This window comes from Megalobrama amblycephala, linkage group LG5, assembly GCF_018812025.1.
Source record: "Megalobrama amblycephala isolate DHTTF-2021 linkage group LG5, ASM1881202v1, whole genome shotgun sequence".
In the NCBI taxonomy this organism is placed as follows: domain Eukaryota; kingdom Metazoa; phylum Chordata; class Actinopteri; order Cypriniformes; family Xenocyprididae; genus Megalobrama; species Megalobrama amblycephala.
In genome coordinates this window covers 14,722,541-14,734,361 of record NC_063048.1, presented here as the reverse complement: position 1 = coordinate 14,734,361, position 11,821 = coordinate 14,722,541, and the positions used below count along the sequence as shown (strand labels likewise).

The 11,821-nt window shown below is 36.0% G+C and overlaps 1 protein-coding gene across 1 annotated transcript; it reads left to right on the top strand.

Annotated features, from left to right (window-relative positions):
• Positions 1-497: 497 nt before the first annotated feature.
• On the top strand, positions 498-11,497 carry galcb (galactosylceramidase b). Its single transcript, XM_048190804.1, is given in 19 exon segments — positions 498-712; positions 837-905; positions 988-1,051; positions 1,142-1,255; positions 1,376-1,515; positions 1,955-1,993; positions 6,065-6,195; positions 6,348-6,503; positions 6,617-6,741; positions 6,847-6,974; positions 7,340-7,396; positions 7,398-7,430; positions 7,537-7,626; positions 7,832-7,976; positions 8,080-8,263; positions 10,342-10,384; positions 10,386-10,506; positions 10,600-10,676; positions 10,858-11,497. Coding segments are annotated over 19 exon segments (2,004 nt in total). The 5' UTR covers positions 498-571; the 3' UTR covers positions 11,005-11,497.
• The last annotated feature ends 324 nt before the right edge of the window (positions 11,498-11,821 follow it).

The window sequence follows — 11,821 nt, the reverse complement described above, 5'->3', positions numbered from 1 at the left end:
GGATGTTGCAAACGTGACTACTCGGATAAAAAGTGGAAAGAAAACATGATTTATTTAAAACGTTTGACAAGAGAAAGTAAAAATGAAGAAACCGGGTTATATTTCTTTATACATGATTAGTTTACCATCGAAATGTGCATAGAACAGGGAACATGGCAGACATAACATCAAAAATATTTCTTCAAACAAAATGATTAATGAATGTTCTAATGATATTAATGTTCACTAAAATGTGTTCAATCTTTTCATCTTTAAAAACAATGAGTATAATATTGTTAATAATATTGTTATTTAAAAGGTCTATATTAACGTATGATGCAGTCATGAACATGTACATAACAGAATGACTATTTTCTGAAAGCAAACAATCTAACAAAATTAATCGTTTTCCCCAAAACGAATCATTTGTTTCCCCCCGCGACAAGCCACACCCCCGTAGATGACGCACAGCCACTGTGACCACAGACGCTTGAGAGGGGCGGTGTTATGGGCGTGGTTAGGCTCATCACAGCACCGCCTATCGCGGAACACGCAAGTCAGCTGATAACGCTGCGGGAGCGCACGAGATAGAATGAGCCTAGAAAACCAGCGTTTTGTGTTTTTGAGTATTTTTATCTTTATCAGTGTTTGTTTAGGCGAGGATTACGATATAGATGATAAAACTGGATTTGGACGATCGTTTGATGGAATTGGCGGCTTAAGCGGTGGTGGGGTGAGTGTTTTACTTTAGTGAGCTTCCTTTTTGAGAGTTTCTGAAGTGCTTAGTTAGTAAAACTGCTCACAAAAAAACGCTAACGTCTGTGTGAAAACCGATGTGTTATATTCGTTTTTTACAGGCAACCTCGCGTTTACTTGTCAATTATGCTGAACCATATCGGAGTCAGATTCTAGACTACCTATTCAAGGTGCGTTTGCTTAGAAAAGAATCTGATTTTAATTTTATGTATATATATTTACATCATGGACATGTCAATGTGTATTTAACAGCCTAAATTTGGAGCCTCATTACAAATACTGAAGGTCGAAATTGGAGGCGATGCTCAGACTACAGGTATATAGAGTAGTTTCAGTTTTAAAACCTCAGTATAGTGAAGGTATGTTTGCAGTATCCATATGACCTATTTAATGTAATGATTAACAGATGGAACTGAGCCCTCACATATGCACTATGAAGACGATGAGAATTATTTTAGAGGATATGAATGGTGGCTTATGAGGGAAGCCAAGAAGAGAAATCCAAACATCATCCTCATAGGTAAAAATGACCTGTGGTTCAAACAGGGAAAACATTTAAAAATACAGCTTTGTATTAATAGCAGCTTTGATGAACATTCAATCCCAAATTGTATTTTATTTACCTTTTTTATATCAATAGGTCTTCCATGGGCCTTTCCAGGATGGGTTGGGAATGGTGAAAACTGGCCTTATGATTTCCCTGATATCACTGCCTCTTATGTGGTGTCATGGATTCTTGGGGCCAAGCAGTACCATGACTTGGATATTGATTATGTTGGGGTAAATGCTTTTCATATATTCCATTAAAGGGTTAGTTCATCCAAAAATGAAAATTCTGTCATTTATTACTTACCCTCATGCCGTTCTACACCCGTAAAACCTTTGTTAATCTTCAGAACACAAATTAAGATATTTTAGTTGAAATCGGATGGCTCCGTGAGGCCTCCACAAGGAGCAATGACACTTCCTCTCTCAAGATCTCTCAAGATCCATCAAGATCCTCATTGCTCCTTATGGAGGCCTCACGGAACCATCCGATTTCAACTAAAATATCTTAATTTGTGTTCCGAAGATGAACGAAGGTCTTACGGGTGTGGCACGGCATGAGGGTAAGTAATAAATGACAGAATTTTTGGGTGAACTAACCCTTTAAATTGTCCTCTTTTTTTCCTGTGGCCATATTCCTCATTAATCTGAATTTTTTTTCATGTTTGTACAGATATGGAATGAAAGGAGTTTTAACAGTAAATACATAAAGGTAAGAGCTGTAAACATGTCAGATTCATAATAAACAATTTCCATAATAAATGTGTTTTTGTTGTTATTGTTGTTGTTTTACATTTAATCTTTTCAGCTGTCTGCATTCTGGCTTCTTAAATTCTTGTTCTTTTGCTTCCCTCAGAATGACATGGTTTAGCAATAGTTTGTTTGTGCTAATATAATCTTTTCTGCAGATTTGAACAACGTTTGCGAAAGTTCTGTGGGACAATTTAAATGTAGTTCATCTGAATGTGATGGTTGTAGACTCAAACCTACATTATAATATTACAATATGAAACAGTTAAGTTGATGTGGATGAAAGCATCTGTTAATTTAATATATGTATACTACTGTTCAAAAATTAATACTTCTATTCAGCAAGGACACATTAAATTGATCAAAAGTAGCAGTAAACTCATGTATTATGTATTATAACTCATAATGTTTCTGTTTATTTTAAAATTTATATTAAAAATGCTGTGCTTTGTGAATGTTCTGTTCACAAAATTATCACAATTATCAAATAATTAGAGCAAATCAGCATATTAGAATGATTTATGAAGCTTTGCATCACATGAACAAATTACATTTTTAAATATTTTAAAATAAAAAGTAATTTTAAAGGTGCCGTAGAATGTCTTTTCAAAAGATGTAATATAAGTCTAAGGTGTCCCCTGAATGTGTCTGTGAAGTTTCAGCTCAAAATACCCCATAGATTTTTAACTGCCTATTTTGGGGCATCATTAACTATGCACCGATTCAGGCTGCGCGGCCCCTTTAAATCTCTCACTCCCTGCCCCCGAGCTCTCGACTATAAGTGCAGTTATACAGTACATAAACAAAGTTCACACAGCTAATATAACCCTCAAACGGATCTTTACAAGATGTTCGTCATTCATGCTGCATGCATGCATCGATTCCTGTGAGTATAGTATTTATTTGGATGTTTACATTTGATTCTGAATGAATTTGAGGCTATATGCTCTGTGGCTAATGGGCTAATGCTACACTGTTGGAGAGATTTACAAAGAATGAAGTTGTGTTTATGAATTATACAGACTGCAAGTGTTTAAAAATGAAAATAGCGACGGCTCTTGTCTCCGTGAATACAGTAATAAACGATGGTAACTTTAACCACATTTAACAGTACATTAGCAACATGCTAATGAAACATTTAGAAAGACAATTTACAAATATCCCTAAAAATATCATGTAATCATGGATCATGTCAGTTATTATTGCTCCATCTGCCATTTTTCGCTATTGTCCTTGCTTGCTTACCTAGTCTGATGATTCAGCTATGCACAGATCCAGACATTAATACTGGCTGCCCTGTCTAATGCCTTGAACATGGGCTGGCATATGCAAATATTGGGGGCGTACATATTAATGATCCTGACTGTTACGTAACAGTCGGTGTTATGTTGAGATTCGCCTGTTTTCCGGAGGTCTTTTTAAACAAATGAGATTTACATAAGAAGGAGGAAGCAATGGAGTTTGAAACTCAACGTATGTCTTTTCCATGTACTGAACTCTTATTCAACTATGCCAAGGTAAATTCAATTTTTGATTCTAGGGCACCTTTAAATTGTAATAATATTTCACAATATTACTGTTTTACTGTATTTTTGATCAAATAAAGGCAGCCTTGGTGAGCATAAGATACTTCTTTCAAAAAACGTAAAAAAAAATGTCTACTTTGACCCGCCCTCAAACACTGTAGCTTGTTCGTGTTGTATACATGTTGAGAAGATGCTGTTTTCTGCTCAGCCAAAGCAAATTCTCTTTGTAAACACTCTCAAAGGATGAAGATGTGAAGAGTCCATGGTTAAAATAAAAACACAGCGATACAACAGCAGAATAAAATCTTTACGATTGCGTCTCAAATCTCTGTGAGGTCTAAATGGGATTTAAAAGCAAATTCTCTTTGTAAACACTCTCAAAGGATGAAGATGTGAAGAGTCCATGGTTAAAATAAAAACACAGCGATACAACAGCAGAATAAAATCTTTACGATTGCGTCTCAAATCTCTGTGAGGTCTAAATGGGATTTAAAAAAAAAAAAAAAAACACCATTAAAGATAGGCCAATAGCCACTTTATTTAGAGCAACTTGCTCCTCAGAATCACAGCCTGTAAGTGTTCAAAATTCGTAGTTTTGTGTTTTATATTGTGCTAGGTCTCCAGCTAACCGGCTAACGCGTTATCACTGTCTTACTGAAATACTTCTACAAATCAGCTGTGGCTCACTATTACCTAAAATTGTGTCCATTAATGTAGATTGTTTGTCGTTCTTACTACTCTGAGCAAGATTTGTTTTACAAACTTTAATGTTACATCAGTCATTCATGTTAGTGCTTGGCTAACGTTAACACTATTATTGATAGAGTTAATTATACAGTTCCCACATGTGCACCGCTATAAATTAGAAATGTACATATCATTTTGTTGATGGACATACACTTGTTAATGATGATCTAGAGCAGGGGTGTCAAACTCATTTTAGGTTGAGGGCCGGATGGGAAAAAATATAACCATGTATGGGCCGAAATGTTTTTTGTAAACCTTAGTGAGCTGACAATTACATTATAATTAACCATACAAACTACACATTAGTTTGAAAGAAAAAAAAACCCACTGCTCTTTGAAAACTGCATTTGTTTTTACTGCGAAAAGACTTTATTAGATTTCTAAAATAATGTTTTATTTAATATTTTTCATTATTGCTTTTTTGTTTTGTTTTTTTATGGCCAATTCCTTTTTTTTTTTTTTTTTTTTTTGGAGCAAATTTGATACTGGGTGCCCTTTTTTTTTCTTTTTTTATTTTTTTATTTATTTGTTGTTTATATGTTCTATAACAGGCCAAACTGGCCTTAAACAAAAATATGGGTAGCCATTTGGTATACAGGCACCACTGCATTTTGAGCATGAGCAGTTGTTTTTTATTTAAATTAGATTGTATAATTTCAAGATTTACAGAAGAAAGAAACAGCATGGTCTGACTTTATAGCTTTGTGAAATTATGCTACATAAGACAAAGATCATATTAGTATAGGGAGATAAGAGGGTCTATCTCTTACCATTGGAGAAAGCGCAATGGCTAACTTAATCATGTGCGGCACCTCTCAGCCTATCGTGTCGGCGTTCAAAACTCCTCCCTGCGTACCGCCAATGCATACCAGCCTGTACCGCCAGTTAGCATTAGCCGTCACACTTTTTTGGCTAAAGCTTGCAGACTTGCCTTCCAGTGGCTTTGCATAAGACACCTGCACAAAACAAAAATAGCAGATGGACTGAATGAAAATGCAAATTCACTCTCTAACAGTAGGTGGCGCTTGTGGAACAGCAGCGATATAGTGTTTCCTTCCAAATCAGTTTGTTTGCAAGTCCAGAATAGATATTGGCCAAAATAAAACTAATAACCGTTTGAACATAACTGTTTTATGTTATTGTTCAAATCATCCCCCGGGCCGGATTGGACACGTTTTTGGGCCACATTCGGCCCGAGGGCCGTATGTTTGACACCTGTGATATGAGATGTTGCAACTGTAATTCCTCTATAATATACTTCAATCAGAGTAGTGTATCGCTGAGAAATGTCCTGCTCAAGTCGTTCTTGCAATGGAGGTTCATGTGGAATAATTAGGTCTGCCATTGTTACATCATCAGACTCGTGCTCGGATTGATATGGTAAAATCGACGCCATTGTTACTGTCTTTACAGTGTGTACAATCGCTGAGCTCCGGAAGCCTCCAGAGCTGAATCGGTTATGGTAATGGGCTTTTGTTTCCGCACGTGGTGTAAGCGGTAGACCAATCACAACAGACTGAGCCGTCTGGCCAATCAGAGCAGAGCGAGAGGGATTTAGCATCGGGCGAGTTTTTTGAGAATCATTGAAAAATTTAGTGATGTGCAATGTATATAATGAGAAAATGAAAGCGTTTTTGCTATAGGAGACCACCAAAACAAAATTAAGAACCTTTAAAATAGAATAATAGGGGCACTTTAAATGAAATAATTTCCAGTCAGAAATTACTTTTTATATCTTCTCTCTCTGACTTGTTTGCTAGCTTTTGCGATACACACTGGATAAAAGTGGCTTGGAGAGAGTTAAAATCATTGCCAGTGATAACCTCTGGGAGCCGATCACTTCTGTTCTAATTGATGACAAACAGCTACAAGATGCTGTTGAAGTCTTAGGGTATGATGATTTTATTTTTTTAAACAAATGATTACTTATTAAAATGTACACATCCCATTTTTAAAGATGAATGAATGGAAATAAAATACACTAGCAAGACATGTCAATAAATGTGATGTAAGATCTTGCTGTTGGAATTGTTTGACTGACAGGGTTCATTACCCTGGAACCAACACTGTGCCTGAGGCCCTGAAGACTGGGAAGAAACTGTGGTCCTCTGAAGACTACAGCACCTTTAATGACAACGTTGGCGGAGGCTGCTGGGCCCGAATTCTCAACCAGAACTACGTCAATGGCAAAATGACAGCGTATGACAACTCTTAAGAAGTCATTTAGCATTTCCCTTTTTATCATGCATTCATTTCACAGAGATAAACATGCATTCGACATTGAGAAAGCAATAGTTTGTGTTCTCTTATAGGACCATATCTTGGAACCTCATTGCTAGTTATTATGAGGACCTTCCCTTTGGAAGAGATGGACTAATGACTGCAAATGAGCCATGGAGTGGAAATTATGTTGTCGAGTCCCCGATTTGGATAACGGGTAATGTATTTTTATGTACTCTGTATATGCATTAATTTCATATGCGTCATGTAAGATCATTTGTGATGTTACTAACAAAGTATCTGATTCATAAAATCCTATAAGCCCACACAACCCAGTTTACTGAGCCTGGCTGGACGTACCTGCAGACAGTGGGACACTTTACATATGGTGGGAGTTATGTTGCACTGACTGATAAGAGAGGAAATCTAACAATAATCACTGAAACTATGGTGAGGACTTTTTACAATTTACCTTCTAAACAATTAGTATAACATACACTACTGTTTAAAAGTTTGGGGTCAGTAAGATGTTTTTGAAAAAAGTCTCTTTTGCTCACCAAGGCAGCATCTATTTGATTAAAAATACAGTAAAAATAGTAATAAGCATTTTTTTCTATTTTAATTTGATTTTAAACTGTCATTTATTCCATTTATTTTCAGCAGTCATGATTTAATGTATTCTTGCTGATTAAAAGTGTTAATTCATTTTTCAAAAAAACGGTAGTGTACATACATCTCTTAATGGTCTTTATAGTTTTTATGTAAACACATTACTGTATTTTACTGGCTTTTTTTTTTTTTTTTTTTTTTTTTAGACCCATGACCATTCTGTGTGTATAAGACCTCCTCTGCGTCCTTATAATGTCAACAGTCCAAATTGTAACATTCCATCTGAAAGGGACTTTTGTAAGTGCTGTTTTTTATTTATTTATTTTTTTCTAAATGAGTTTGTAAATGGATAAAATGACTTTAAATTTATGGAAATATATGGAATAACTTTTTTTACACACAGGCTTCAATCAGTGAGCTGCAGGTGTGGCATTCAAAGTTTGATTTCAAGACAAACAAGACAGTCCTCTTCCAAAATCTCAAGCCTGTTAATGTAAGTACATACTCAAAATCAAGAAAATTAAAGAATGTTTTCATGATATAGCCTCTTTAAAAAGACGGAGATGTTTTTGCCTGGGTTTCATAAAAAATATCAATAGGTTCAGTAGATTGAATTTTCTAATAATTATTTACCGATGTGTGTTTCACGAAATGATATCTAATGTAATATTTTTGTGTGTGAATTGTGAATGGTGTAGGTAATTAACGGGTATTTCAGCATTGAGATTGATGTTGACGAGGTATACACATTTACTACTGTAACAAACGGTCAGAAAGGGAGTTACCCAGATCCTCCACCCTCTGCTCCCTTTCCTAAAACATACAAAGATAGTTTTGATGTTCGTAAGTAGCTTTGTTGTCATTTTTCCCCTTATTTGATAATTATTGTAATACTTTTCACACAACAGTATGTGTAACTCTAACAACTTGGCTTCCTATCTCTTAGCTGGAAATCCATATTTCTCAGAGGCTCCAAACTTTGCTGACCAGACAGGGGTCTTTGAATACTTCATTAATGTGTCGGATCCTGGACCTCATGTTTACACTCTGCGACAGATGGTCACTCAGCGTCCGGTGACCTGGATTGCAGATGCTGATCAAACAATAAGTGTTATCGGTGATTATAAATGGTGAGAGCAGCACTGTTCTATATGGTAGAGATGGGCGTTTTAGAAACTCTGCTTCATGAAGCTTTGAAACCTTACGAATCTTTTGTTTCGAATCAGTGGTTCGGAACATGTATCAAACAGCCAAAGTCATGAGATTTCAGTAAATGAGGCTTTGTTACATCATAACCGTTTTGAAACTTTTCGAAATTTCAATGGTTCGCCGCTGGGCTACGGTCTCTGTGAACCCATGAATCACGCGGAGTCAACGGTGAACCAACTAATCTCTGATCATTTTTATACATTTGTAGATGTTTTAATGAGACATTAGTATAATTAAAAGGAATAACAGTAGTTAATAGTCTCTTACTAGCTTACTTGCTTACTTACTTGATATTTAATCTTATTAGATGATTAGTTATTTGCATCTGATAGATTATACTTTCAATAAAACATTTGTAATGGGTTTGTAAAAGTTGTTTTTATGGATGTTTGGCCTGAGTTTTTGTTGCATTTACACTGTTCTGACCAGCAGGCGTCACCATTGTGTGTCTAATGTGTTTCTAATGGTGTTTTGATGTTTCCAATCTAATGATTGGAAGCTTTGAAAAGCTTTGTTTCTCCCATCGCTACCATATGGATAGCATTTGTTTTTATGACTATTATGTATAGGGCTGTCCCAAACATGGGGCGGGGCTCTGCGCGAGTTAGATTTGGGGTTCGCACAGCCCAAAGCATTTTGGACGCTACCGTTTAAAAGTTTGGGTTTTGTTAGATTTACTTCTGTTCTGCAAGGATGCATTAAATTAACCAAAAATGAATGAATAAATGTCATCAAGTACTCACCTTTATGTCGTTCCAAACCCATAAGACCTTCGTTCATTTTCAGAACACAAATTAAGATATTTTTAATTATTAATCCAAGAAAGCAATTAAAATTACCACATTCAAGGATCCAGAAAAGTAGTAAAGACATGGTTAAAATAGTCGACGTGACTACAGAGGTTCAACCTTAATGTTATGAAGCGATGAGAATACTTTTTGTGCGCAAAAACAAAACAAAAATAACTTTATTCAACAATTTCTTCTCTACCCGGTCATTCTCCTACGCTGTTTACTAGAGCTGGGACAATAAATAGTTGAATCGTGAATTGAGAAATGATCCTGGATCGATTCTGAGATTTTCCAAATACATCGGGATTCTCTCCCGAATTGATTCTGAGCTTAGTTTTTAACAGCAGATGGCACTCTGTGCTTTAGAAACAGCCGTACTTGAACTCGATACACAAAACTTGACCACCTTCTATAAAATAATCATTCATAAAGTTCAAAAAATGGTTGAAGCGAATTACAAGGGTGTTTGCAGTGCTGTTTACTCGCGTCATAAAAGAGCTTTGAGGTGTAAGTACATTGGCCCTGTCCCAAATGGCGCCCTAAACCCTCACGGTCTTCCTCTGAGTCCGCACTTTCATGACGTAATGCTGCTTTGACTGCCAGGTAATGTTCTCTGCGTAGCTCACAGTCTTGCGGGCTCAGCAGGAGTGGGCGCATAGCAGCCGCAAAGGGGGCGCTCACGAGCACCCTTCTTTAAGCTTAAATGATGAATGGGACACCCTACGGTCTTGTGGACTTAACGGACACACGCATGCAGTGGCCACAAGAACAAAAGTGCACATGAAGTGTGCCATTTGGGACAGGGCCTTTGTCGAACGCACGAGCGTTCTTCTTCATCAGCATTTGAGCGTGTGGTTAAAACTAGCCTAGAGCGCCATCTGCTGTTAAAAACTAAGCTCAGAATCGATTCGAGAGAGAATCGCGAAGCATTCGGAAAATCTCAGAATCGATCCACGAATCGAGATTAATCGATTTATTGTCCCAGCCCTACAGATTATGTTGAAGAAACATTATAGAGCTTCCAGGCTCTACGTCCGAATGCAGACATATTATTGGCCGGCAATTGCGTCATAACATTGAGCTTGAACCACTGTAGTCACATTGACTATTTTAACCAATGTCTTTACTACTTTTCTGGACCTTGAATATGGTAATTTAATTGCTTTCTATGGGAGATAAAAAAGCTCTATGTATTTTATGATTATCAGGCATGACCTGATGGTGTCATGTGACGTGTACATGGAGGCTGTGCAACACTGGTGGAGTCTTCATTGCTGTCAGAGTGGATAAAGGTGGAGGAGGAGTCCGAAATACAAAGGGAATCTTTTTCTGGGTGTATGCAGATGGCACCTTCAAAGTCACCAATGACCTCAGTAAGCATCTAAAAGAATTTAAGCCTTTTTCTTCCCCTACTGCTGTAAGTTTGACTAGGCCAGGTCATGTATGCAAAACCTTTGATCTAACAGGTGGAATGACAGTTCTTGCTGAGGGACTGTCTGGAACTAAAGCGTATGTATGGTACACACTGACCCTTACAGTCAAGGTTTGTTGATTTTTTTTTTTTTTAATAATATATATATGTTCCTAAATACATTTATTGCTGTGTTTTTCCTCTACTTTAAGTCTTATCTGCTGTGACTTGAATCTCATTTCACAGCACTGTTAGATTTGTACTTTTTCGGAAATAAACGCAGCTGATTCGGTTATTTCTTCTCTGTTTTTAGGGAAACTATGCATCAGCAGATCTCAATGGCTATCCCCTGTGGAAGAATGCAGTCCTCTGGGAGCCACGGCATGGATGGGCGGCCATTGGCACTAGTTCTTTTGAACTTGCACAGTTTGATAATTTTGCTATACAGGCTTTTGCTTGATCTATTTTGGTTTGCCATTGTAGTGACACTGTAAACAAGCAGACTGGAAGCAAACATATTGAGATGTGTGACTAATGTGATTTTTATGATGTTACACATAATGTGCCTTAATAATAATAATAATAACAATAATAAACGTAATAATATAATTTAAACCACTTCTGAAAATTGACAATAAGTATTCTAAAACCTTTAATGTTATTAATTTCATTTGAATGCACATTTTTTTCCGTGTAAATATGACTCTAAGCTGTAAAAAAGGTCTTGCATTGATTGTCATTTAAAGTAGAGTGAGCAGTCCAAAATTGTGAGTTTTTGGTGCAGGTATATTCAGAATTAAGATGAATATGATGAAGTACTGTATGATTATGATGCCACAACCCTCTTGAATGTAAATGTATAGTAAAGCAATATTTAATTTAATGCATATTTGCTGATAATGACTTTTGAACACATTTTTAAATAAAGACAATGAGAGAGAGTGAGCTTAAAATTGTTTTGTGCTGTTTAAATCTGCAAAACGAGACCAAAAAAAAAAAAAAAAAAAAATATATATATATATATATATATATATATATATATATATATATACACTACCGTTCAAAAGTTTGGGATCGGTAAGATTTTTAATATTTTTAAAAGAGGTTTTGTCTGTTCACCAAGATTGCATTTATTTAATTAAAAATACAGTAAAAACAGTAATATTGTGAAATATTATTACAATTTAAAATAACTGTTTTCTTTTGGAATATAATATAAAATGTAATTTATTTCTGTGTTGGAAAAGCTGAATTTTCAGCATCATTTCTCCAGTCTT